General features: G+C 43.4%; 1 protein-coding gene across 1 annotated transcript in view; it reads right to left on the minus strand.

Annotated features, from left to right (window-relative positions):
• Positions 1-1,077: 1,077 nt before the first annotated feature.
• SCG3 (secretogranin III) overlaps positions 1,078-26,280 on the minus strand; it is a 34,249-nt gene continuing 9,046 nt past the window's right edge. The window contains exons 4-10 of the mRNA XM_032233270.1: positions 25,202-25,363; positions 24,136-24,286; positions 22,164-22,280; positions 8,269-8,343; positions 7,867-7,992; positions 5,618-5,698; positions 1,078-3,798 (exon numbers count right to left, since the gene is read on the minus strand). Of these exons, the coding sequence (XP_032089161.1) occupies positions 3,680-3,798; positions 5,618-5,698; positions 7,867-7,992; positions 8,269-8,343; positions 22,164-22,280; positions 24,136-24,286; positions 25,202-25,363 (831 nt within the window). The 3' untranslated portion in view covers positions 1,078-3,679. The remainder of the gene's footprint in view (positions 3,799-5,617; positions 5,699-7,866; positions 7,993-8,268; positions 8,344-22,163; positions 22,281-24,135; positions 24,287-25,201; positions 25,364-26,280) is intronic.

The raw sequence follows: 26,280 nt of genomic DNA on the forward strand, positions 1-26,280 counted from the left end.
TGATCTCTGGTTTAAAGACATCTATATGTAGAATTATATTGGAAATGTCATTTTCAACTATTGTTTTACAGAAACAGACTTGAAAACATTTTTTTCAATTTCTAGGCGTTGCATTTCTGTTCTTAGCAGTACTTAATCATAACTCACCTCAAAAATGTTATCAGTACATTTTCCATTGCAACAACATTTCTTGCTAGGTGCCTTTCTGTAAACTTCAGTAGTAAGATCCCCAGTTTATTATTTTTAAAGTAGTAATTTAAAGTGGTACCACATGAAGACAAAACCAAGAATCTGCATTACTTTGTCTTGTAGCAAAGCATTTAATAAAGTACAGTATCAGAAACAGTATTCTATTAGAAAAGTGTGTTGAATGCAATATATGTGATAATTTGTTACATTTTTTCCCAACAATGGTTTTTTTAAAGGTAAAAAGGTGTAAAGACACATCAGAGCATCTAAAAGATGTTAAGGTGATTTAAAAAGGATTGGTGAGATTAGAACTAGGGAAGTGCAGGATACTTTTATTTCCCATTGCTGGGATATAGATAATAACAAGTGTGTCTAGCAATTGTTTTTATGTGCTAAAATGGCAAAAATATCAAGTATGCATTATGCCTTTAAATACTACGTTACTGCATTGCTTGCACTGCTTTTAAAAACGGATCACTCCATTCTGTACACACCATGGCCAGGAGGGTGATGCACAAGGCTGTTTTGTTTTCTGATTGCTTTCATCATATAATGTTACCAATTGCTGTAACTGATAGTATGTCCCATAGTAACGCTAGCAGTCAGTCCTCAATTCACAGAAGAAAGCAGAGGGGAAATTGACACAAATACACTTATGAAAAACATGCCATTGAATCTGAATTATACACAGTTTTAAAAACCCTTAAAAATTCACTAGCCTTAGGACTGAATCATCTGGTCAATTGTCTAATTATGGGTAATCCTCATAACTATTCAGCACTGAATTATACTCTTAATTCAGCAGTGAAAAAAGTGACTTGTGACTGTTTTTCACACTTAATAACAGTTTTAGCATCCCCATAGTCATGTGATCAAAATCCAGGAACTTGACAACTGGCATGAGTTTATGACAATTGCATTCTGGGATCACCATTTGTAACCACCCGCAATTATGTATGTAGGCTGTCACTGAGCAACAGATTTATAAATCATTGACAGATTTATAAATCATTGTTTTTATCCTGTTTTGAAGATTAGGCTAGTGCATGTCCATTCAGAAGAAGTAATATTCCCTGTTAAGTAAATATGTTTTGGGCTGCATTCTTAATTTCTCTGCTGTACTCCTTCCCATCTCATATGAATGCAAATTCTTTTAATGACTGTTTAAAATGTACTGAGGAATACGAGACTAGTGTGTCTGCAGAGTATATTAAGTGCCTCTTTTAGAGCTTTAATTATCCAGATGGTGCTAAAAGGATGTTTTCTGAGTTAGCAGCTGCACAAGAAACTAACCCAATACACCTATCTAAAAAGTCCATTTATGAAGGAGTCTGACAATTGTAACTGTGTGAATTTCAGCACTGGTCTTGCCTCCTTATTCAACTTTTCTGCTATGATTCTGCAACAGAAGGGATTGGGTGGGGTGGGGGGTGTGCTGTTCCACTAGTCTCAGCCAATGAAAGTCAGTCTTCATGGCTTATAAACCCCCTCATATTTGGGGGGATCCTTCCCCACAATGCATAGCTTTCCAGCAGTAATGTGAAGATTCATTTATCAAAATTTATTTTGCTAGTTGTAAATCTGAATTGCTTTTAAACCATTTTATCCCCACAACATATCGGGGCAGTTTATGGGGGAAAACAAAACAAGTAAACATACAGGTGGCCCTCATTGAATGGCCACTCACTCAGTGACCATTTCAACTTGTAACAATGTTGAACTTATAAACGGTCCTCAAAATTCTGCCCTATGCACACGCCAATCATTGTGATTGTGGCAGCATCCCGTGTCACATTATCGCGATTTGCGATCTCCCATCGGCTTTCCCACAAACAAAATCAATCGGGAAGCCAGCAGGATGTCAGACATTGTAGTCACGAGAGGACCTCGCTAGGTGACCATGGTTTTCACTTAATGACAATAACTGAAAACTACCATAACTGCTGTCACTTAGTGCAATCACCTGACATGCTTTACAACTGCACTGCTTAGCATCAGAAAATCTATTTCCAATTATTGAAATAAAGGGACGCTACTTGTACTGTTCATGGAGAAATTAAGCAGAATCCAACCCATCTTCTGACTGGAATGCTCACTGCATGTTAAATGTCATAAATGTGGAAGCTCAAAACAGAAATAAATTGATTATTATAATACAAACGGAAGTCTCCTCATGTTACATTCAGGATGAGAATTTAAATGCTTCTCTTCAAGAATTATTCAATGTGCAAGCAACATTTACGATGGAGGGGATGCAATATTCTGTGAATGTAGCCATTCTAATTTTTGAACTGTGATTTTATGCCTCACTGCACTATATTGAGCCCATCCAAGTATGGCTTAATTCACAAACCATGGTTGATCGAACTAAACCAGCATTGTGGATTGTGACTTATGGCTTAGCCTGTTGCTTTTAACCCAATTGTGCCTTACGTAGAAAAAATAAAACATGTAAAAAGCATAATCTCCCTATATAGAAAGGGAGCACGGATCTTTAGTGTAAATTCAGGCTAAATCAAAAGTTTACAAAACCGAGACATTTATGAAACCTCGTGTTGCTAAACGCTACTGCATTCCCGCCATCCTAGCACATCACTCGTCCTATATATAAATGTCTGATCCTAAGCACACCTCCTAAGCTCACGTACCTTGCTTCACCACCTTTTTTACCCTTAGAAATGGTTATTCACATATCATTAAAGCTACTCACATCAAGAACTGTTCTTTATACATGCAGAGAAATAACACTTAACCAAGAACGATGGAGGAGGATGTGAAGGACGACCGTTTGCTACTGTACCTGACCCGTAGCCATACAGTGACAATACGTTTCTTTCCCCCTGTAAAAAGATTTATTTTGAAGGCTGGGGGCAGGGTTAAACCCACAGCCATGACTCGATGGCACACAGATGGGGAGAGAACAAAGCGGAATGCACGAAAATGAATATACAGCATTCCAACAATACTTTCTGGGACACGAAACAAGAAGTGCCACAAAAGAGAATGCAAAGGTGAGATTTCTTTGCAAGGAATGCAAAGTTGAGCTAAATTGAGTTAATTCACTTGGGTTGCCCCTAGTAATGCCCTTTATCATTTTTTTTTCCTTTTCTTTTCAGAACAGTATCTCTTTAAAAGCCATTTCACAATGAAACAAACTTGACTCTTTCCCCCAAAGCATATAATCCGAAAGAGCCGCTGGATAAATTAACGGGGACATGATCTAAGCAGTTGTTTTACCCTGTTATCTATAAAATGGGCAGCTCGTTTACTTCTCAATCAAAGTTGAGAAGAAACAAATATGCAATTGTAGGGTTGTGGGTTTTTTTGTTTTAAACCTGGATAAAATTCTGGACAATGGAGACAGAATACTTTCTAATCGCCTTTTTCCTGGGATGTGGTGGGGGAGAAAGAAAGTTGTAGGTCTTAGAACTAGATGTGGGTGAAGCTAGACTAGAATTCCATACAGTCTTGGGGAGTTTTTCTTTTTCCTCTACAGGCTGCCGTAGATGCGCTTGATCACGTCTGCCTCTTCTTTATCTAGGATGCCCTTGTCCACGTAAACATCGGCTTGTTGGTCTATGAAATCCCGCAGTTTCGAAAGATCGTAATCTGAAATAGAAAGGATTACAGGGGGGAAGGTTCGTTCTCCCAGCTGGTGGGTTGGGTTTCTGAATATTGCGTTACTAGGCTAGGTAACATCTTCAGTGGAGTTTAGGGGAAAGGATTTACATAGACAGATTCTCCAGGAAAGACTATCTATATCTATATCTATCTATATCTATCTATATCTATCTCTATCTATCTCTATCTATCATCTATCTATCTGTCTCTATCTATCTATCTATCTATCTATCTATCTATCTGTCTATCATCTATCTATCTGTCTCTATCTATCTATCTATCTATCTATCTATCTATCTATCTATCTATCTATCTACCTACCTACCTACCTACCTACCTACCTACCTACCTACCTACCTACCTACCTACCTACCTATCCTATCTATCATCTAATCTAATCTCATTCTCTCTCTTTTTCTCTCTCTATTTCTTTCTCTTATGTATATCTATCTATCTAATCTAATCTATCATTCTCTCTTTCTCTTATCTATTTATCTATTCTATCATCTAATCTAATCTATCATTCTCTCTATTTCTCTCTCTTATCATCTATTTATCTATTCTATCATCTAATCTATCGTTCTCTCTTTCTATTTCTCTCTTATCATCTATTTATCTATCTATCTATTCTATCATCTATCTAATCTAATCTATCATTCTCTCATCTATCTATTATATTCCATCTATCATCTAATCTAATCGATTCTCTCTCTTTATCTATTTCTCTCCCTTCTATCTATCTATCTATCTATCTATCTATCTATCTATCTATCTATCTATCTATCTATCTATCTATCTATATCTACCTACCTACCTACCTACCTACCTACCTACCTACCTACCTACCTACCTACCTACCTACCTACCTACCTACCTCTATCATCTATTTCCCTCTAGAAGGAAATTCCAATATTTTTGGGCTTGAAAGCTGCAGTTATATTTTGAATGGAATATTCTGATCTACGTTCCAAAGGAGAAGCAAGCTCTGAACAATTACCTGTTATTTAACATTTAATTTACAAGTACTCCCCACTTAATCGCAACCAGAATTTCCATCATAAGACATAGTTCTTAATGACAATCATAAAGTGGACATTTTTGTCATTCTGCATATTATGAATTGGGTGGGTACATTTAATGTATAGTATAGCCCTTTATTGTCATTGTACAAAATAAATACTATGAAATTGGTCCTGTGCTCATTAATAGGCAAAGCCCATTTCCAACTGCTGATAAATTCTGCGGACAATTTAAGAGAACCAATATCACTCCCCATCTATGCCCATCTATATCCTCTATACCCATGATGGTGAACCTATGGCACGTGTGCCAGAGGTGGCACCCATAGCCCTCTCTGTTGGCACAGATGCCGTCACCACAGGTCAGATCTCCATGGCGTTTCTTTGGTGAGCTTCTGTTTCCCTGCAAACGATGAAACAGAAGCTCATGGGGGGACAAAAAAAGATCTTACCTCTTGCCGCGCTGCCCCCCCCCCCCGCCGGCCAGCTGGTCTTCAGCTCCCTGCTGCGCATGCGTGCATGTCCGCACATGTGTGAGTGTGCACATTGGCACATGTGCTTGCATGCATGTGTTCGCACGCAGCTTTCGGTTTGGGCATGCATGCGTGCGCAGTTTGGGCCCTCGGTGGATAAACCATCATTGTTCTACACTGTATATCCATCCGTATGTCTTTCCATATATTCCATTTTCTCAAGGCTACGCGATCAAGCTTTTTATTTAGCGGAATTCCAAAACATGTTCTCGGGATTGGTCCTGTCCATACCACAGTCCACTTCTCAGACCTTACCATCTTTCTTTCCCTGGGTCTTATGTTTCTTCAGCCACTCTATATTCTTCCGGATGGCTTCCAAGTAGGCCTCTGCTTTTCCTTCAAAGGTAACAAGAAAAAAAGATGAATTAAATACTAGGAGTTAAAATACTTTTTCAGGGGAGCAATCCAATCTATTTTAGAGAGAATGAAACAACTAAAGGCTCTTTACCGAAGAGTGTCTTACCCCAATGGTTTCCTGCCTGGAAGGCTCCTAGGGTGGAGCTGAAAGGCAAAAGAGAAGCATGCTCCCTCCCATATTTGGGCATACCAGGTGCTTTGACATAATACTTAATTATTTCCTTGGCTCAGTTGATAAGGGAGGAGAGCTTGTGGCTTAGAGGCTAATACAACTGCCTAATATGTAAAAACAGCAATAGCAGTTAGACTTATATATCGCTTCATAGGGCTTTCAGCCCTCTCTAAGCTGTTTACAGAGTCAGCATATCGCCCCCACAGTCTGGGTCCTCATTTCACCCACCTCGGAAGGATGGAAGGCCGAGTCAACCTTGAGCCAGTGAGATTTGAACCGCTGAACTGCAGATAGCAGTCAGCTGAAGTGGCCTGCAGTACTGCACCCTAACCACTGCGCCACCTCGGCTCAGGGCTCAGCTCAGCCCAGGTTCGAATCCCAGTAAGGGTATGACTAGCTGCTGAGAACTAAATAGCTTGAAATAGATCTATACGTCTCCCTTCATTTATTTATCACCACAAATGCAACACACACACACACACAGACACACAAACACATTGTGTGTGTAAGGCAGCAGAAGTAGTTTGGGTGGGAGTTTTTTTATCATTCTTATTTATATTTTAAAACAACATCTCACGTTACAGGCCGATCAATACGATCCGCGCAGACTGCTGCGTTTGGTAACGATTTTGTCTTTCAAAAAAGGATACGTACAATTAGATGAATGTCTCAGCCAAGAGTGATGTATTGATTTCATTGCGTTGTGGCTGCAAAACTAACGTTTGGGCTCCAGAGAGCAGAGAAAGGCCCTGCTCATTCTAAATGTGCTAGATCAGAAAAACCCGCTCTACGTACCAGGAGTTTGGCACGGCCGTATGTTCGAGCAGTCCCTAAATGAGTGGGTTGTAAATCGAGGATTACCTCCAGTGCAGATAGCTGGGTCATAATCGAAACATCAAGAACAGAAACAACAGATGATGGTGTCTAATCTACCTCTGCTACTTGTTGCAAAAACCTCTCGTTATGATAAGCTTGAAATTATTTGGCAATCTACTACACTATGAACTATGCTAGATAAAGGGGTTGGAAGTGAAAAACCACCATAAGGAGCCCTGGTGGCAGAATGAATGTGGTGCAGTATTGCGGGAAAATTCTGCCAACTGCCAACAGTTTGATCCTCACCAGCTCAAGGTTGACTCAGCCTTCCATCCTTCCGAGTTTGGCAAAATGAGGACCCAGATTGTTGGGGGCAAGAGGTTGATTTTGTAAACCACTTAGGGCTGTAAAGCACTATGAAGTGGCATATAAGTTCTATAAGAGCCGTTGGGGCACAGTGGTTAGAGTGCAGTACTGCAGGCAACTTCTGCTGACTGTTGATTGCCAGCAGTCTGGCAGTTCTAGTCCCACCAGCTCAAGTTGACTCAGCCTCCCATCCTTCTGAGGTCTGTAAAATGAGGACCCAGACTGTTGGGGGCAATATATTGAGTCTGTAAATCGCTTAGAAAGGACTGTAAAGCACTTTGAAGCGGTATATAAGTCTAAGTGCTATTGACTTTCCTTCCTTCCCTCTCGGTGATTAGTAAATAGCCAAGGTGACGCAGTGGTTAGGGTGCAGTACTTCAGGCCACTTCAGCTGACTGTTATCTGCAGTTCAGCGGTTCAAATCTCACTGGCTCAAGGTTGACTCAGCCTTCCATCCTTCCGAGGTGGGTGAAATGAGGACCCGGATTGTTGGGGGCAATATGCTGACTCTGTAAACCGCTTAGAGAGGGCTGAAAGCCCTATGAAGCGGTATATGTCTAACTGCTATTGCTAGTACTGTAGGCTAACTGCACACTGCCAGCAGTTCGATCCTACCCGGCTCAAGCTTGATTCAGCCCTTCCATCTTTCTGAGGTGGGTAAAATGAAAAACCCAGATTGTTGGGGGCAAGAGGCTGCGTCTGTAAACTGCTTAGAGAAGGCTGTAAAAGCGCCGTGAAGCGGTATATAAATCTAAGTGCTATTGCTCTCTTATACACACATTCCACTACTTACCTTTTGGTTCTTTGTTGTCTTCCGCATTTTCTTCCTCAGCTTTTGTGGAATCTTTCAGGGCTTCGTATTCTTTTTCCATTTCGGCTGTGCCTGTTTTTGTGCTGTCGGCTTCCTCGGTGCTCTTGTCTAGCAGGATCACAAGCGGAACTATTTTTTTACATCGTCTGAACCGTAGCCCATTCCCACATACACTTGACATACACTACATTAATAACTTTGGATGCTGTAAGGGTTTTGGCAAGACTAGATTCATACAAACAGATTTCTAGAATAGGTTTGCTGTTTAGATTGCGATTTAAATCGATTCAAACAACTGCCAAATTATAATTCAGCTAAGTCTACGGGGAAAAAACATAACTGGAGAAATGGTGCAATATAACACGCTAAGTCACAAAATTATACCTGATAGCTTGTTCTGGGAACTGGATTTCTCAAGTTTCTTTCTTGTCTGCAGGGCGATCATGGCATCTAGATTTTCTGGAAGGCAGAAAAAAAGACAAAAATTCTCATTCTTGGGCTCCTGTGTAGAATCAAGCAAAGTTAGATGAGTTTATCTCTCTTCTGGAACCAGGAAGGGACAATTAACTCTCCAGTAACTGGCTCTTTAACATCGATGGGGAAAGACGAGAGTCAAACCTTCTCTACTCTGGATTAATTCTAGGAGTTAATTAACTGATTCAATAACATCTAACCCTGTTTCCCCGCCTTATTAAATATACTGTGCAGGCAGAAACAAAAATCTATATATAGACTGGCAAAATAGCTCTGCTGTGGCCATCAAGGATAATTATTTTAGGAAGGAATTCTACATTCATTGTCGCATTGTCCCAGGTACGCTGGTGTAGACCTCCTCATTTGATTGCCATGGTACAGGTAGTCCTTAACTTAAAAATGTTACAACTGTTCAAAGTTAAAACAGCAACACCGATTTTCACAGTTATGACCTTTGTAGCTTCATGTGGGGAAGCCTGATTCACTTAATAACAGTGTTTTACTAACTTATCAACTGCAGTGATTCACTTAACAACCGAGGCAAGAAAGGTCATAAAATGGGGCCAAGCTCACTTAACAAATGTCTCACTTAAGGACAGAAATTTGGGGCTCAATTGTAGCCGTAAGTCAAGGATGACCTGTACTGCATTATTCAGTTCTGCATCCATCAAGGCTAAAGATAAAAGTTTTCCTTGCACATATGTGCTAGTCATTCCCGACTCTAGGGGGCGGTGCTCATCTCTGTTCCAAAGCTGAAGAGCCAGCGCTGTCCGAAGACGTCTCCGTGGTCATGTGGCCGACATGACTCAACGCCCCCGAAGGCGTACGGAACACTGTTACCTTCCCACCAAAGGTGGCTCCTATTTTTCTACTTGCATTTTTCCATGCTTTCGAACTGCTAGGTTGGCAGAAGCTGGGACAAGTAACGGGAGCTCACTCTGTTACACGGTGCTAGGGATTCGAACTGCTGACCTTTCTGATCGACAAGCTCAGCATCTTAGTCACTGAGCCACCGCATCCTTTAAGTTACCGGATAGTTAATTGCTGAATTCCAAAATGTAGGAGATCTTATTTATCTCCTTTTCAAAGTAAGATTTCTGGTAGCCAGTTTGTGGAAATACAGTAAAATTAAGCAAAATAAATCCCCCCCCAAAAAAAGACAGTGAAGGAAGCCATTTCATCTGCCCTAGCAAGGAAAGAAAGCAGGCGTTTTGAACATGCCTGATTAAATGCTGAAGGCGCACGGAATGCTGTTACCTTTCTACCAAAGGTGGCTCCTATTTTTCTACTTGCATTTTTTTACCTGCTTTCGAACTGCTACGTTGGCAGAAGCAAGTAACGGGAGCTCACTCTTTCATATGGCCCTAGGGATTCGAACCGCCGAACTGCCGACCTTTCTGATCGACAAGCTCAGCGTCTTAGCCCCTGAGCCACCACATCCCCCCCATCAGGGCTAGGATGTGTTTAAAACGTTCAACCACCAACCAAACAGAAACTGGAATCTCCAGTTTAATTTTTTTAAAATATATATATATACACGTACTTATTACAAGAACATTAAAAAAAAAAATCTTTTCCAGAGTCTTGACACACGGGGTTTGCAGTGTGCTCTCCAGCTTAAATCCCCTGGATGGCTTCTGAAATTGCGGAATACGTTCTCTTGGGCTAAATTTTTGCCTAAAGAGTTTTGACTGCTTTCAGTTTGCATAGACAAACTGGAAAGGGGAGGGGGGAATAGAAACTAAAAAAAACCCTTAGAAAAAAAATGCAAAAAACTGGCTGTTTTCAGTCGAAATGATATTAGCAGGTATCCTGTAGCTGCAATTTGAATATGTTGCATGCCCAGTGTTGGCTTTCAATTACTCTAATGCGGTGAGTCATTAAATGTCACTCCCCAGGACAGTAGCTAAGCGACCAGTTGTCCTAATGGGGCTTTTATAAGATCAGATGTCACTGCTAGGCTGGTTGCTTGGTAACTTAAAAAAACAACAACACAACCACCTGAATAAAAAACTGAACTCATGGATCTTTCACCGATCAAGCCTTTTTTCTTTTTTTAAAAAAAGTACCATTAATTAAAATGCTGCCACTGCTGGTAATATCTTCTTATAGTTGATGGTGAAGCCAGCTTAAGAGAATAACAGAGTTGGGAGGGACCTTGGAGGTCTTCTAGTCCAACCCCCTGCTCAGGCAGGAGATCCTAGACCAGGGGTGTCCAACTCGATTTCATTGAGGGCCACATCATGGGTTGTGTTTGACCTTGGTAGGCATGGCCAGTTCAGCGTCATTCGTGTTGGGGGCACCTGTGGTGGCCCGAGCGCTCTACCAGCGAAAACGGGCTCCCGAGCTCTGTTTTCAGCTGCGACGGCCTCCTGCAACCCTCTGCCAGCGAAAATAGAGCTTAGGAATGCTGCCCGTGGCCCTTCTGAGCTCTGTTTTTGCTGGCAGAGGCACGGCGGGCTGGTCCTTTGCTGTTTCCAGGGCAGCTGTGTGGGCTGGATCCGGCCCACGGGCCTTGAGTTTGACACCCCTGCCCTATACCATTTCAGACAAATGGTGGTCCAATCTCTTCTTAAAAACCTCCAGTGATGGAGCACCTACAACTTCTGGAGGCAAGTTGTTCCACTGATTAATTGTTGTCACTGAGAAGAAATTTCTCCTTAGTTCTAGGTTGCTTCTCTCCTTGATTAGTTTCCACCCATTGCTTCTTGTCCTGCCCTCAGGTGCTTTGGAGAATACCTTGACTCCCTCTTCTTTGGGGCAGCCCCTGAGATATCGGAAGACTGCTATCCTGTCTCCCCTTGTCCTTCTTTTCATTAAACTAGACCTACCCAGTTCCTGCAACCGTTCTTCATATGTTTTAGCCTCCAGTCCCTAATCATCTTTGTTGCTCTTCTCTGCAATCTTTCTAGAGTCTCCACATCTTTTCTACATCGTGGCGACCAAAACAGGATGCAGTATTCCAAGGGTGGCCCTAACCAAGGCCTTATAAAATGGTATTAACACTTCACGCGATCTTGATTCTATCTCTTGACTCTTTTAACCTTCCTGATGCAGAATAAAATAACGAAGTTGGAAGGGACCTTGGAGGTCTTCTAGTCCAACCCCTGGCTTAGGCAAGAAACCCTACACCACTTCAGACAAATGGTTATCCAACATCTTCTTAAAAACTTCCAGTGTTGGAGCATTCACAACTTTTGGAGGCAAGTTGTTCCACTGATTAATTGTTCTAAACTGTCAGGAAATTCCTCCTTAGTTCTAAGTAGCTTCTCTCCTTGATTAGTTTCCACCCATTGCTTCTTGTCCTGCCCTCAAGTGCTTTGGAGAATAGCTTGACTCCCTCTTCTTTGTGGCAGCCCCTGAGATATCAGAAGACTGCTATCATGTCTCCCCATGTCCTTCTTTTCATTAAACTAGACCTACCCAGTTCCTGCAACCGTTCTTCATATGTTTTAGCCTCATCTTTGTTGCTCTTCTCTGCACTCTTTCTAGAGTCTCCACATCTTTTTTACATCGTGGCGACCAAAACTGGATGCAGTATTCCAAGTGTGGCCTTACCAAGGCCTTATAAAGTGGTATTAACACTTCATGCGATCTTGATACTATCTCTTGACTCTTTTAACCTTCCTGATGCAGAATAGAATAACGAAGTTGGAAGGGACCTTGGAGGTCTTCTAGTCCAACCCCTGGCTTAGGCAGGAAACCCTACACCACTTCAGACAAATGGTTATCCAACATCTTCTTAAAAACTTCCAGTGTTGGAGCATTCACAACTTCTGGAGGCAAGTACACCCTTCACAACCAGCCTTGGAATGCAAGCTATTGCTTGACTCCCTCTTCTTCGTGGCAGCCCCCGAGATATTGGAAGACTGCTATCATCTTGCTTTCTCTGGTTCGCTTGGAAGGAATTCCCACTCGCTGGAATATGTTTGATTTCAAGCTGAATGTGCCCATCCTTCTGAGGGATGATAGCTTTAACCTAGAAATAACCATAACAACATTTTTTTTCTTCCCTAAATCACAGCTATTCAAAGGAGCAGCAGCAACAGTGTCTTATTCCTCTCTGTTCAGAAATAGCGCATTCCTTCCAGGTAAATGGATCCAAAGAAGGAAGTTTAAATCTTGTTCACTTGTCACTGTCATTTAAGAACAAAACTAGAGTTTTTGTGGAATTCAGAAAATTCACAAAAAACACCTGATATCCCCACCATAAAGAGCTATCTATTCAAGGATGAATAAGGATGCAGTGGGTCAGTGGCTGCTGATCTTATCGATCAGAAAAGTTGGCAATTCGGCGCTTTGAATCCCTAGCGCTGCATAACGGAGTGAGCTCCCGTGACTTGTCCCAGCTTCTGCCAACCTAGCAGTTCGAAAGCAAGTAAAAAATGCAAGTAGGAAAATGGGAATCACCTTTGGTGGAAAGGTAATAATGTTCCGTGCGCCTTCTGCGTTGAGCCATGCTGGCCACATGACCACGGAGACGTCTTCGGACAGCGCTGGCTCTTTGGCTTTGAAACACCGCCCCCTAGAGTCAGGAACGACTAGCACATATGTGCGAGGGGAACCTTTAGCTTTACCTTTATCCAAGGATGAATGATTGTAATGATTGTAATTATGATGAAGGTAAGAAGTCTATTCTCTTGACTCATCCCTCATCTACATAATTTGGCAACTCAAGAATATTTACAGAATTATTTATTACCAGTGTCTGCATGCCACATGAGTTCTTGCAGCACACAGCAGCATACACAACCCCCCAAGAGGATTATAAAGAGCTGAACAATCACAAGCGATAAAGATTATACGACACTGAAAGGATAGATAACATCTAATATACCCTCCCCACAAAACCTCTTTCCCAGAGCCATTTTTTTTATTTCTTTAAACACATTAATTAGAGAAGAGACAATTCTTATGCATGAGAACAAGTTGTTCCAGAAGAGGGGAGAATTAAACTATGCTAGAGACATCAAAGCATGCATAGATGAATTATTAAAATAATAGATCATCATTCCCTGAAACGCATGGGGAATAGCAACAAGCACATTTTGATTCAGTTGACCCAAACCAACAGTTGATCCCAGGATGTTTTAGTACAACTACATTTATTTCCTTCTTTCTTTATATATATAAAAATGTGTGCGTGTGTATCTGTGTGTATTCCAGCATAACTCTGGAACAACGGGCAGGGAAATATTTATCTTTAATTTAGAACTCTGTAATACTGGCAACCAATTCCATGGAGAAAACGAGAGAAATTGGGTCTCGGAAGGGAATGGAGAGACAGGGATGGCGAAAATAGAATGAGTGACTCCTTTCTTTTCGTGTTGCCCCCTCCTCGCCTTTATTTCAACCTTGCCCGCCAACTGGCATATGGCTCCCCACGTTATCCTCAAGGGTACGTAGGAGGAAAGATTTGCTCGCCTTGGTAAAGAAGAGCAAAACATGGGGGAGGATGAGATGCCGAGTAGCATCTGTTTGTGTCCCTCTTCATCAAAACATGTCCAAACTCACTTGCAGGAAGGCCCGAGAACGTGGTAACTGAGTCACGAGTGATGGAGGAAGGTGTGAATGTGGAGATTAAGGCTGACAATGCGACGGCAAATGGCGTTCCGTCCATGGACTCACGGTGGAAGATAGTTAACTCAAGCATTCTTACTGTTTTAATTGCTTATTACTAATAATCAGCAATTATTACAGCCAGAAATAATATACCCACTGTGCAAAGTTGGAAGGTGTCCTGACCTAGGCTTCCCTAGAAAGCAGGTTCCTGGTCCCGACAAAACCCCTTTTATTAAACGAATGTGAATTCTTCCCATTCAGTAAACAGTCTTTCAAAGGTGAATTTATGACCACAGACCTTATCTAGCTTGGAAAGCTGCCATGTAAATATTTGGCACAGTCTCGGAGATTCACGGACAGACCTTCAACCTCCTGAAACGAATGAATGAACGAATTTTTTCCTGCAAAAGCCCACTCCCCTTTGCCTTCTCTTTTATTTCCTATGGGAGGGGCCATTCACCATCCACCTGTGGCTTTACTCCCAAGTCTCCCCTGATTTCTCAGCTGTGCTTTTTTTTCTGGCAACTCTGTGCATGCGTACACTGGGAAGAGGCTCCAGCTGTTCCTCTGCCTCACTGCTGTCTAGCTCCGAAGGCAGCTGAGAATTGCCAGATGGCTTCAGACCCCTCTCTGCCTCCTACACAGAGCCCTCATCTGAGCCTTCCCCAGCCTCCAGGACTGGCCCATGCTCCTCCCCAACCTCCTCACTGTCCGACTCTTCTGCCTGCTCTGCAAGAAGGAAGCAACTCTGCAAGAAAGAAGTTTTGGACACAGATGAGGGAATTTCATAATTTCCACCAACAATTTTCCTGTGACCCGTCAAAACCGCGGTCCACTAAAGCGCGCCCGATTAAAGCGCGTACCTGACGTCATCAGCAGCGCGACAAATAAAATTAAAAATAAATTAAATTAAAATTAAAATTAAATTAAAGCAATCTGATTCACATAAAGGTAAGGGTTAGGTTTAGGTTTAGGGTTAGGTTAAGGGTTAGGGTTAGGTTTAGGGTTACATTAAGCGTTAGGGTTAGGTTTAGGGTTAGGTTAAGGGTTAGCGTTAGGTTTAGCGTTAGGTTAAGGGTTAGGTTTAGGGTTAGGTTAAGGGTTAGGCTTAGGTTAAGGGTTAGGTTTAGGTTTAGGTTTAGGGTTAGGGTTAGGGTTTAGGGTTAGGTTAAGGGTTAGGCTTAGGCTTAGGTTTAGGGTTAGGTTTGGGGGGGTTAGGTTTAGATTTACGCGTTAATTTTAAGTTTACCGCTCACAGCGTGCTGTTTTCGTCGTGCTGTGATGACGTCACGTACACGCTTTCGTCGAGCGCGCTTTATTCTACCGCGGTTTTGTGGTGGAACCCAATTTTCCTACCCTGTAATGTGAGGATCAGAAAGAATAATCGGGAATATTAATGGAAATATTCTTATTCTTTTTTACCAGACGTTTCCACCTTTCTCTGCAGGCTGGTATTTGCCCTGCATACATACACACCCTGCACGCACGGACACAAACGCAATTCACACACATGGTTGCAGAAACCTTTGAAACAATCCAGGCAGTTCTTCTCCCCTCCTGCAGCTAAAATAATTGAAGCATATGTCATGAGCTGAAATCTCAAGAGGAGGTTTGCCCTCGCAACGCATTCTGAGAAAGTAGCACAAAGAGAAGGGAATTCTTTTGCTTCTCGTTGTTTTTCTTGCATTCGGCTGCTGAGACAATCAAAAATGAGGACCGTGCAGAACGGTGTTTTCTTTAATGATGTATTTTTGGGGGGGGGAAGGGAGGGGGGGTCTTAGGGGGGAGAGGGGAGGGGGGATATATAGTATGTGTTAGATTTTAAAGTAACGCGATTGCACTTGTATACTGTTGCTCTTTAATTCCAGTGTAAAAATAGGACAAGCTGAATATATTAATAGATAGTAGAAATACACCGAAGGGAGGAGTAGAGGGATAGAAGGAAGAGGGGTAGAGAGGGCGGGAGAGAGGATGGGAGGGAGGGTGAGAAGGAAGGGAGGGAGTGTATTGGGAGAGAGGTGTGGTAGAGGGGGAGGGGAAGTAGGGTAGAGGGGAATGATGGAGGGAAGATAGAAAGTTGGAGGGGGGCGAAAGAAAGGGTGTATGGAGGGTCGAAGAGGTACATTGGGTTTCTATTTTGGGGGGTATTATTGACAAGAGGAATGGCTGTGTTTATTGTTTAATGTTATATGGCCCCGGTTCTGCAGAGTATATATGTGACTGTACGAAAATGAAAATGGAAAATAAAAACACATTTACACCAAAAAAAAATGATGTATTTTCTTCATCTGCATCGCAATACATGGATGCCTTTATTTGGATCTGCATCCAGCGAGCACTGAAAGCAATATTAGCACCGGATGGAGAGCAGCTGCCGTACAATATTCTTGCTCGCTTTTCTGAGTCTAAGGCTTCCAGTTGAAATCATGGACAAAAACACAGTAATTCTTTTAGTAATCAGGTTATTTTTGTTTTCTTTCTTTCTGCGTTCCTTGAATCTGGTGGGTGGAACAGGAAGTAAAGAAGAATATGCATCCCTCATTCTGCCCCACACAATGCAACTACTGCAATGCGCTCTACATGGGGCAGCCTTTGAAGAGTATTCGGAGACTTCAACTCATCCAGAATGCAGCCGCGTGAGCGATTGTGGGTGCACCTCGGTACACCCATGTTACACCTATCCTCCGCGAGCTGCACTGGCTACTGATCGGTCTCCGGATACGCTTCAAAGTGCTAGTTGTAACTTATAAAGCCCTTCATGGTATTGGACCTGGGTACTTGAGAGACCGCCTGCTGCCAATTACCTCCCAAAGACCCGTTAGATCTCACAGGGTCGGCCTCCTCCGGGTTCCGTCCACCAGCCAATGCCATCTGGCTACTACCCGGGGGAGGGCCTTCTCTGTAGCAGCTCCGGCCCTTTGGAATGAACTCCCCGCGGAGATCCGGACCCTCACCTCTCTCCAGGCCTTCCGGAAAGCCATCAAAACCTGGCTGTGCCGGCAGGCCTGGGGTTGATGAGTTCCTCTCCCCTCTCGACTGGTATGGCTGTGTGATTTTCGTGTATTTTAATTATGTGTATTGTGTTTATGTTCCCTTTCCCCCCTGAGTTGTTCGCCGCCCTGAGTCCCTCCTGGAGAAGGGCGGCATACAAATAAACCAAATACAATACAATACAATACAAAGGAGGGAGCTTTTCCAAAGACAAAAATAAAGGAGGAAAGCTTAATAGTCCTTCCATTGCTCCAATGGCTCCCATCCTCATAAGCCGCCATGCACAGTGGTGGGTGCTCCATCACTGGAGGTTTTCAAGAAGAGATTGGACAGCCGTTTGTCTGAAATGGTATAGGGTCTCCTGCTTGGGCAGGAGGCAGAGGTGGTATTCAGCCACTTCTGACCGGTTCTGGCGAACCGGTAGCGGAAATTTTGAGTAGTTTGGAGAACCGGCAAATACCACCTCTGGCTGGCCCTGCCCCCATCTATTCACTGCCTCCTGAGTCCCAGCTGATTGGCTGGGTCTTCTTCTGTTGCCCTGCACAAGAGAACGGAGCTGGAAAGTGGGGTGGGGTTAGTGGGGTGGGGAGGGAATGGAGATTTTACAGTATCCTTGCCCTGGAGTGGGTAGAAATGGGGATTTTGCAGTATCCTTCCCCTGCCATGCTCACCAAGCCGAGGTGGCGCAGTGGTTAGAGTGCAGTACTGCAGCCACTTCAGCTGACTGTTAGCTGCAGTTCAGCGGTTCAAATCTCACCGGCTCAAGGTTGACTCAGCCTTCCATCCTTCCGAGGTGGGTGAAATGAGGACCCAGACTGTGGGGGCGATATGCTGACTCTGTAAACCGCTTAGAGAGGGCTGAAAGCCCTATGAAGTGTTATATAAGTCTAACTGCTATTGCTATTGCTAAGCCATGCCCACCAAGCCACGCCACACCCACAGAAACCAGGAGTAAAAAAAATTTGAGTCCCACCACTGAAAGGGAGCTAGATTAGAAGTCCTCCAAAGTCCCTTCCAACTCTTATTCTGTTATAAACTGATTTTTTTTAAAGTACTGTATCTAATATTACAGTCTATAGAGATTTTCAGTCGGTACAGGCTTTTAGCTATACAATTTGGGATGGATGGCGTGGATTTCCAGGGAAAAAAATTACAGACTACAGGGAACCAGAAGCACTACTCAGGTGACACTGAAGACCAAGTGGCCTCAACGGCTCTCTGAAAAGGATGCAAATAACCAGCTGTCTCCAAGGAATAAAAATCCTTCCATTCCCCGTCATCCAGTCAAAGCTGAAGAAGCTTCTTGGATGAGAAGCGAAACGTCTTCAGAAAAAGGAAGGAAGGAAGGAAGGAAGGAAGAAAGAGAGAGAGAGAGAGAAAGAAAGAAAGAAAGAAAGAAAGAAAGAAAGAAAGAAAGAAAGAAAGAAAGAAAGAAAATCCACTGGCCTCCTGAAAAAGCACCTTTGGGATACCCAGTATTACCCACCCAGCGAAAATACTGCCTATGCATAGGAATGCTTTCAGTGGAAAAAGGACGCTGTAAAAAATAAACCATAATTCCAAATGAAAAAAAAGAGCCAAAATGAAATCCAGAATCAGCTGATTCTGACAAATGCTTTTTTATCTATGACCTCCTGTGTTCCAAGGGGACTTGAATGCAAAGCCCTTCACTGCTCATCCAGAGATCTAATAACATCAATTACTAAGTGACAGCCCAGACCTCCCTCTCTCCCTTTCCCATTCCACCCATCTAGCACAAGATACAAAAAAAAGGGGGGGGGGGAAGTGACTTCATGCTGGGGGGGGGGTGTTTTGCAAATCCCTCTCCAGCTCTGCACAGAAACTTCGCTTTTAAACTTCCTGCAAACGTCATGCAAGAAACTAAAAAAGAAAAAGAACAAAAAAGAAAAAAAGGCTAGGGAAAAGGTTTGTTGTTTTGCAGCCATAATTTAAGCCGAACGCTGCAGCATTCAAAGCAAAACAGGGATATTTTAAGGCTGCTGCTTCTAAATCTGGCTGTGATTTCATAACTGCTCACTGAATGCGGCTCCAAATTAAGACATCCATGGGTTTTGTTGCAGATGGAGAGATTTGGGATGGTGGTGGTTGAATGGTTGGTGTTTTTTTTTTTCTCTTCCAAACACTACAGAATCCTGAAGCTGATTGGTAACTCCCATGCCGATTGTGAGTTTGTGTCTTGGCCTCCAAGACAGGCGGACAATGTTGTTATTGTTGTTGTTGTTAGTTGCGAAGTCTGTTTCTATTTTTTTCCTACTGGTTTGCTCATAAATGTGCAGAAGCATCCAGCAGGAGCCTCCCACCGCCGCTACTACTGGTTTGTCCGATCTGGGCTGAACCGGGAGCAACTGACCTCTGATCGCAATCCCATGGACAACGTCCCTCCAGGCCTTCCTGTCCTCTACCATCCTCTGGAGTCCATTTAAGCTCACACTGACTGCTTCGGTGACTCCATCCAGCCACCTCATTCTCTGCCGTCCCCTTCTTCTTTTGCCCTCCATCTTTCCCAGCATGAGGCTCTTCTCCAGGGAGTCCTTCCTTCTCATTAGGTGGCCAAAGTCTTTGAGTTTCCTCTTCAGCATCTGGCCTTCTAAAGAGCAGTCAGGGTTGATCTCCTCTAGGACTGACCGGTTCGATGGCCTTGCAGTCCAAGGGACTCATAGGAGTCTTCTCCAGCATCCAAGTTCAAAGGCCTCCATTCTTTGGCGCTCAGCCTTCCTTATGTTCCAACCTTCACAGCCATCCATTGCAACTTTGTGGAGGTCCGATAAGTCCGAGGAGAACCGATCTCTAGGCTGGAATACTGCAATGGGCTCTACATGGGGTTGCCCTTGAAGTGCATCCGGCGACTGCAGTTAGTCCAGAATGCAGCCGCGCGAGTGATAGTGGGCGCACCGTGGTTCGCCCACATTACACCCATCCTCCGCGAGCTGCACTGGCTACCTGTCGATCTCCGGGTGCGCTTCAGGGTACTGATGACCACCTTTAAAGCATTCCATGGTAGTGGATCTGGGTACTTGAGAGACCGCCTTCTGCCGATTACCTCCCTTCGACCGATTAGATCGCACAGATTGGGCCTCCTCCGGATCCCATCTGCCAGTCAATGCCGACTGGCGACTACACGGAGGAGAGCCTTTTCTGTTGCAGCTCCGACCCTGTGGAACGATCTCCCCGTTGAGATTCGTACCCTCACCACCATCCAGACCTTCCGCACGGCCCTTAAGACCTGGCTCTCCCAGCAGGCCTGGGGATAAGTTTTTAAATTACCCGCCCGAGTGTTGGTTGACTGTTGAATGCAAGTTGGTGTTTTATTATCTATCTTGTTTACTCACTGTTTGTCTTGTATTATTGCACCCCCTTCCCGTGATTGCAAGCCGCCCTGAGTCCCCTCAGGGAGAAGGGCGGCCTATAAATCATAATAAATGTCTAAATGTCTAAACTGGGAAAACCAACATCACCTTTCCCCCATTAAAGGCTATGTTAAGCTCATCGTTTCATTGTTTCTTAAGGCCCCAGAAGTGTTTTGAAGGTCAAAACACACAGAGTTGCTTCTCAGCGGAAATGCTAAATATAGTGCAACGGAGAAACCTTTGAGAAGAGGGCTTTCTGCTCTAGTTGGCGGCTTTTATGACAAAAGATAATGTCGCCTGTGGAGCAATTTCTAACTAGTAGGGTGGAAGTGGACAGCAAACCGTAATTGTCATTTCCTGGGGCTTGTTCACACTCTGGTGGCCCAGCATGGGGTTGAGTTCCCCTTTGCTGGCTGTGTCTCAGCAGAGGTTGAAGAGACATTCCTCAGGGATGTTAAATGTCAGAAAACATAAGTCACCAGAAGGCTTTTCATTTAGAGGAGGAATCTTGGTGATTGACATCTGTAGAGATTCTCAGTCATCCAGGTCATGGTTGCCCTTAAGATGCTTTTTCAGGAGGCAACAGGACTTTCTTGTTTTTTCTTTTGAAGACGTTTTGCTTCTCATTCAGTGACTCCATCTAGCCACGTCATTCTCTGCCGTACCCTTCTTCTTTTCCCCTCGATAGTTCCCAGTATGAGGCTCTTCTCCAGGGAGTCCTTCCTTCTCATTAGGTGGCCAAAGTCTTTGAGTTTCCTCTTCAGGATCTGGCCTTCTAAAGAGCAGTCAGGGTTGATCTCCTCTAGGACTGGCCGGTTGGATGGCCTTGCAGTCCAAGGGACTCGCAGGAGTCTTCTCCAGCACCAGAGTTCAAAGGCCTCCATTCTTTGGCTCTCAGCCTTCCTTATGGTCCAACTTTCACAGCCATTCATTGCAATTGGGAAGACCATAGCCTTGACTATACACACTTTTGTTGGCAGGGTTTGATTGGGGTGCTCTAATCAAAATGTACATTGTTGTACAAAACACAATCTTAACATTTACAGATCAAGACTTTGTGCATTCCACAATTCATTTTAGAGCCACAAGAAGCTGGAAACCCATCTGTCTGAGAGAGGGCCCTGAGTAAGGTCATTCAATCTTTTACAGTCCAGCAACTATCAAGCATATGCCATTGCCAAACATAATGTGCCAACTCACCCCTTGTTAGATTCAAAAAGCAGTTTATGTTGATAATAACTGTATAGTTTCATAATAAGGCAGCCTTTTGGAAGAGAGAACTTACCAATCAGGGGGATAATATTTTTTTTTTTAAAGTCTTACAAAACCTGTTCTGGTTTTCTAATTCCAGTCCCTTCATTTGAAAACTTCAGAAATCAAAACACTGCATTTTGATACATCTTTAAGTTACAGCCAGTACTTTGATATTAAGGTAAAGGTAAAGGTTCCCCTCGCACATATGTGCTAGTCGTTCCTGACTCTAGGGGGCAATGCTCATCTCCGTTTCAAAGCCGAAGAGCCAGCACTGTCCGAAGACGTCTCCGTGGTCATGTGGCCGGCATGACTAAACACCGAAGGCGCACGGAGCGCTGTTACCTTCCCACCAAAGGTGGTCCCTATTTTTCTGCTTGGATTTTTTACGTGCTTTCAAACTGCTAGGTTGGCAGAAGCTGGGACAAGCAATGGGAGCTCACTCTGTTACGCGGCGCTAGCGATTCGAACTGATGAACTGCCGACCTTTCTGATCAACAAGCTCAGCGTCTTAGCCCCTGAGCCACTGCGCCCCGCATGCTTTGATATACACAAGACCCAAAATTTAAACATCTCCCCTGGTGCAAGTCTCGCGAGAAATAGGGTGATAAAAATTTATGCACATGCTCTTACCGAGATACGAAACACCTTCCTCGGGGGTAATGGTTCCGTATTTAACCATCATCTTGACAAAATCTATTAGAGTTTTCATGATTGTAATCAGGGTTTCCTTTTCCTTCACTTCTTTCTCTGCGTGAAGAGCAAACAGATTCATGGTCTCTTGGAAATGAGGGTACTGTGATTGTTTTTTAAAATTATTATTATCATTTATTTTATTTTAAAACAAACAATCCATCTTCCATTAAAACAGTGTGTCGACTGGGTAAAAATACCTTGTGCAAATCACATCTAGGATTTACAACCATACTCATTATTTATCTGCTCGTGACTTAATACTGATATACATAACACAATACAATAATACAATACAATAGCAGAGTTGGAAGGGACCTTGGAGGTCTTCTAGTCCAACTCCCTGCCTAGGCAGGAGACCCTACACCACTTCAGATAGATGGTTATCCAACATCTTCTTAAAGACTTCCAGTGTTGGAGCATTCACAACTTCTGGAGGCAAGTCGTTCCACTGGTTAATTGTTCTAACTGTCAGGAAATTTCTCTTTAGTTCTAGGTTGCTTCTCTCCTTGATTAGTTTCCCTCCATGGCTTCTTGTCCTAGACATACCCAGTTCCTGCAACCGTTCTTCATATGTTTTAGATACGTTATATTTTACATAACGTATCTGATACTATAACAATCCTCTTCTTCAATGATTTAATTCTATTGATATATTTTTGACGCAGGGGTGTCAAACTCGATTTCATTGAGGGCCGCATCAGGGCTGTGTTTGAGCTTCATGGTGCCAGGTGGGCATGGCCAGGGTGGACATGGCTAGTTCAATGTCACTCATGTCAGGGCCGCCTGTGGCTGCTCGAGTGCTCTGCCAGCGAAACTGGAGCTTCATTTTCGCTGGCAGACTGCCCCAGGAGGCTGTCACAGCTGAAAACAGAGGCCCTCTGTTTCTGCTGTCAGAGCAGAGGTGGGTTCCTACCAGTTCGCACCTATTTGGTAGAACCGGTTCGTCAAATCTACCGGACCAGTTAGAAGAGGTTCCACCAGTGGACCCGGAAAGCAGGCCACACCTACAGAAGAGGTTCCAAACTTTTTTGAAACCCACCACTGCTAAAGGGTTAGGGGTGCAAGGATCTTGTAACTTGACAGCTTTAAGACTTGCGTGCTTCAGTGCCAGAATTCCTGAGCCAACGTGACTGGAGGAGGAATTCTGGAAGTTCAAGTCCACAAGTCTTAAAGTTGTCAAGTTTGAACACCCCTGGGGGGTTTTTTTATAAAGGGTTAGGGGTGCAAGGGTCTTGTAACTTGACAGCTTTAAGACTTGCGTGCTTCAATGCCAGAGTTCCTGAGCCAACGTGACTGGAGGAGGAATTCTGGGAGTTGAAGTCCACAAGTCTTAAAGTTGTCAAGTTTGAACACCCTGGGTTTTTTTTTTCTAAAGGGTTAGGGGTGCAAGGATCTTGACGGCTTTAAGACTTGCATGCTTCAATGCCAGAGTTTCTGAATAGCTACTTGGACCGACCTAAGTACTAATTCATAATTTCATATCCGGTCACATGGGCGGCAAGCCACTCCCATCCGGTCATATGGGCTGCAGGCCACTCCCACAAAGGAGGCCACACCCACAGAGTAGGTTCGAACAATTTTTGAAACCCACCACTGTGTCAGAGACACCACAGGCCAGTCCTTCTCTATTTACAGGGTGGCCCTGCAGGCCAGATTTAAGCACCCCATAGGCAGGATAGCCCCCCTGGGCTGGATACGGCCCACGGGCCTTCAGTTTGACACCCCTGGTTTAAACTGATCTGACTTCACAAATTATTATTCTATTGCATTGTTTTTAAAGGAGTAAGCCCCCCCCCCAGAGCTGCTATGGTGGGATGGGCAGCTTATAAACCCAAGAAATAAAATAAAAAAATAAATAAAACGTGGGATAACTCCGATATTTGGAAGGATCGATCCATAGGAAACTCACCTGAGTTAAGGCTTTTTAATAGTTCATAGAAATTAGGGAAGTATTGGAGATCCTGAAAGCGATCCTCGGGAGGCAGTTCATTTCTTCTTTCTAAGATGTTGGTAGCCCAGGTATTATCCAAGGTGTCATCTCGATCAGTATTCTTGAACACCTTCATAATATATATAAATTATATAAATATATATATACTATATATTTATTTATCAGCACAAATACAACACAAATGTAACAAAGGCAACAGTAAAAATATTGGGTTTCTGTCATGATGGTCTCTTGTGACGAGCCGATAGACAGAGAATGAAAGCAGTAAGCTTCCTCCACCTAGGATCGAACCACAGTATAATATGGGCTGTTCAATCCATATTGGATCCTACCAGGACAAAACTATTTTAGGATATTCAATGGTAGGTTTCTCAACAATGGAAAAGTTCTTCAACCTAGAGGCTGCAGTGTACCGTATTTTGCGGAGTATAAGACGCACCTTTTTCCCTCAAAAAAGAGGCTGAAAACCTGGGTGCGTCTTATACACCGAATACAGCATTTTTTGGCCTCCCGAAACCCCACCCCCTTCACCAAAATGGCTGTGCAGAGCCTCTAGGAAGCTTTCAGAGAGCTCCTGGGGGCTGGAGAGGGCAAAAATGAGGGAAAGACGGGCCGTTTTTTGCTCAATTTTGCCCCCCCTGCCCCCGGGAACACCCTATAAGCCTCCTAAAGGCTATTCATGCTTTTTGGGGGATAAAAAACGGCTCTGTTTTTGTGGAAAATGGGTCATTTTTTGCTTGTTTTTGCTCCCCCCCCCCAGGAGCACTCTACATGTCTCCTAAAGGCTATTCATGCCTTTTTTTTAAAAAACAACCCCATTTTCGCAAAATACAGACCGTTTTTGGGAGGTTTGCAGAGCGCAAAAACTTTTTTAAAAAATTTGCCTCTTCAAAACCTTGGTGCGTCTTATACTCCGGTGTGTGTTATACTCCGAAAAATGCGGTGTTTTCTAAAAGAATGATTGACAGGTAGGTATGGCCATTGAACTGTCCCATAAAAACAGGTTGTAACTAAGAAGCGTTACCGGTTTTATTTTCTGCTTCTCTTTGGTCTGACTGTTACTCTTGCTCGGAAGACTCTCAGGATCCTCAGAGGCCTTTTCCCGATCTTTGGCTTCATTCGCAATCAGCTGCTGCAATGCTTCGGCCACTTCATCCTCCAGGGTGTAGGCCTGGCTTTCGGTGATCTGGGGGAGAAAAAAGAAGAAGCCACGACTTTTTGATTCTCTCCGTGAGTTCTGCATGCCACAAGTATGTGCTTTTGAGACGGAGAGGCAAAAAGAAATCACATTTGAATCCGGATGATTTCCATTGTCGTCTCGGATTTTATTTTTTATTCCGCTGGGCTATTTTGCAGAAGTCTAAAAGCCAGTCGGGAAGTTTAAAAAGAGAAAGGAAAGGTGGGTGGGTGGGAAGGAAGGAAGACAGAGGTAAAGTCAAATCATTTTTAACTGCACGATTGTTGACGTGATCTTCAACTCAACGAAAATTTTATTTTTTCGAAACAACGCAGAATTAAACAGAAAGCAAATGAAGGTTCACAGATTCATTGTAATTGATTTAAAACTACATTTCCTTTACACATTGGCCTTTTTCTCCATTCTTGGGTAATTCAATGCTTTGGCCCTGCGAGAAAGAATTTCATAGAAAGTACTTCTCAAGTCCTTGTTATTTTCGTGACCCGTCAAAACCGCGGTCCACAAAAGCGCACTCGATGAAAGCGCGCATTTGACGTCATCACAGCGCGATGAAAAAAATTAAAATAAAAATAAAATTAAAGCAAGCCGATTCACATAAAGGTAAGGGTTAGGTTTAGGTTTAGGTTTAGGTTAAGGGTTAGGGTTAGGTTTAGAGCGTTAGGGTTACGTTTAGTGTTAGGTTAAGGGTTAGGTTTAGGGTTAGATTTAGGGTTAGGTTAAGGGTTAGCTTTAGGGTTAGATTTAGGGTTAGGTTAAGGGTTAGGTTTAGGGTTAGGTTTGGGGGGGTTAGGGTAAGGTTTTCGCTTTATTTTTACATTTATCGATCACAGCGCGATGTTTTCATCGCGCTGTGATGACGTCACGTACGCGCTTTCATCGAGCGCAATTTTGTCGTCCGTGGTTTT

Source organism: Thamnophis elegans, chromosome 16 (genome assembly GCF_009769535.1).
Source record: "Thamnophis elegans isolate rThaEle1 chromosome 16, rThaEle1.pri, whole genome shotgun sequence".
NCBI lineage: Eukaryota > Metazoa > Chordata > Lepidosauria > Squamata > Colubridae > Thamnophis > Thamnophis elegans.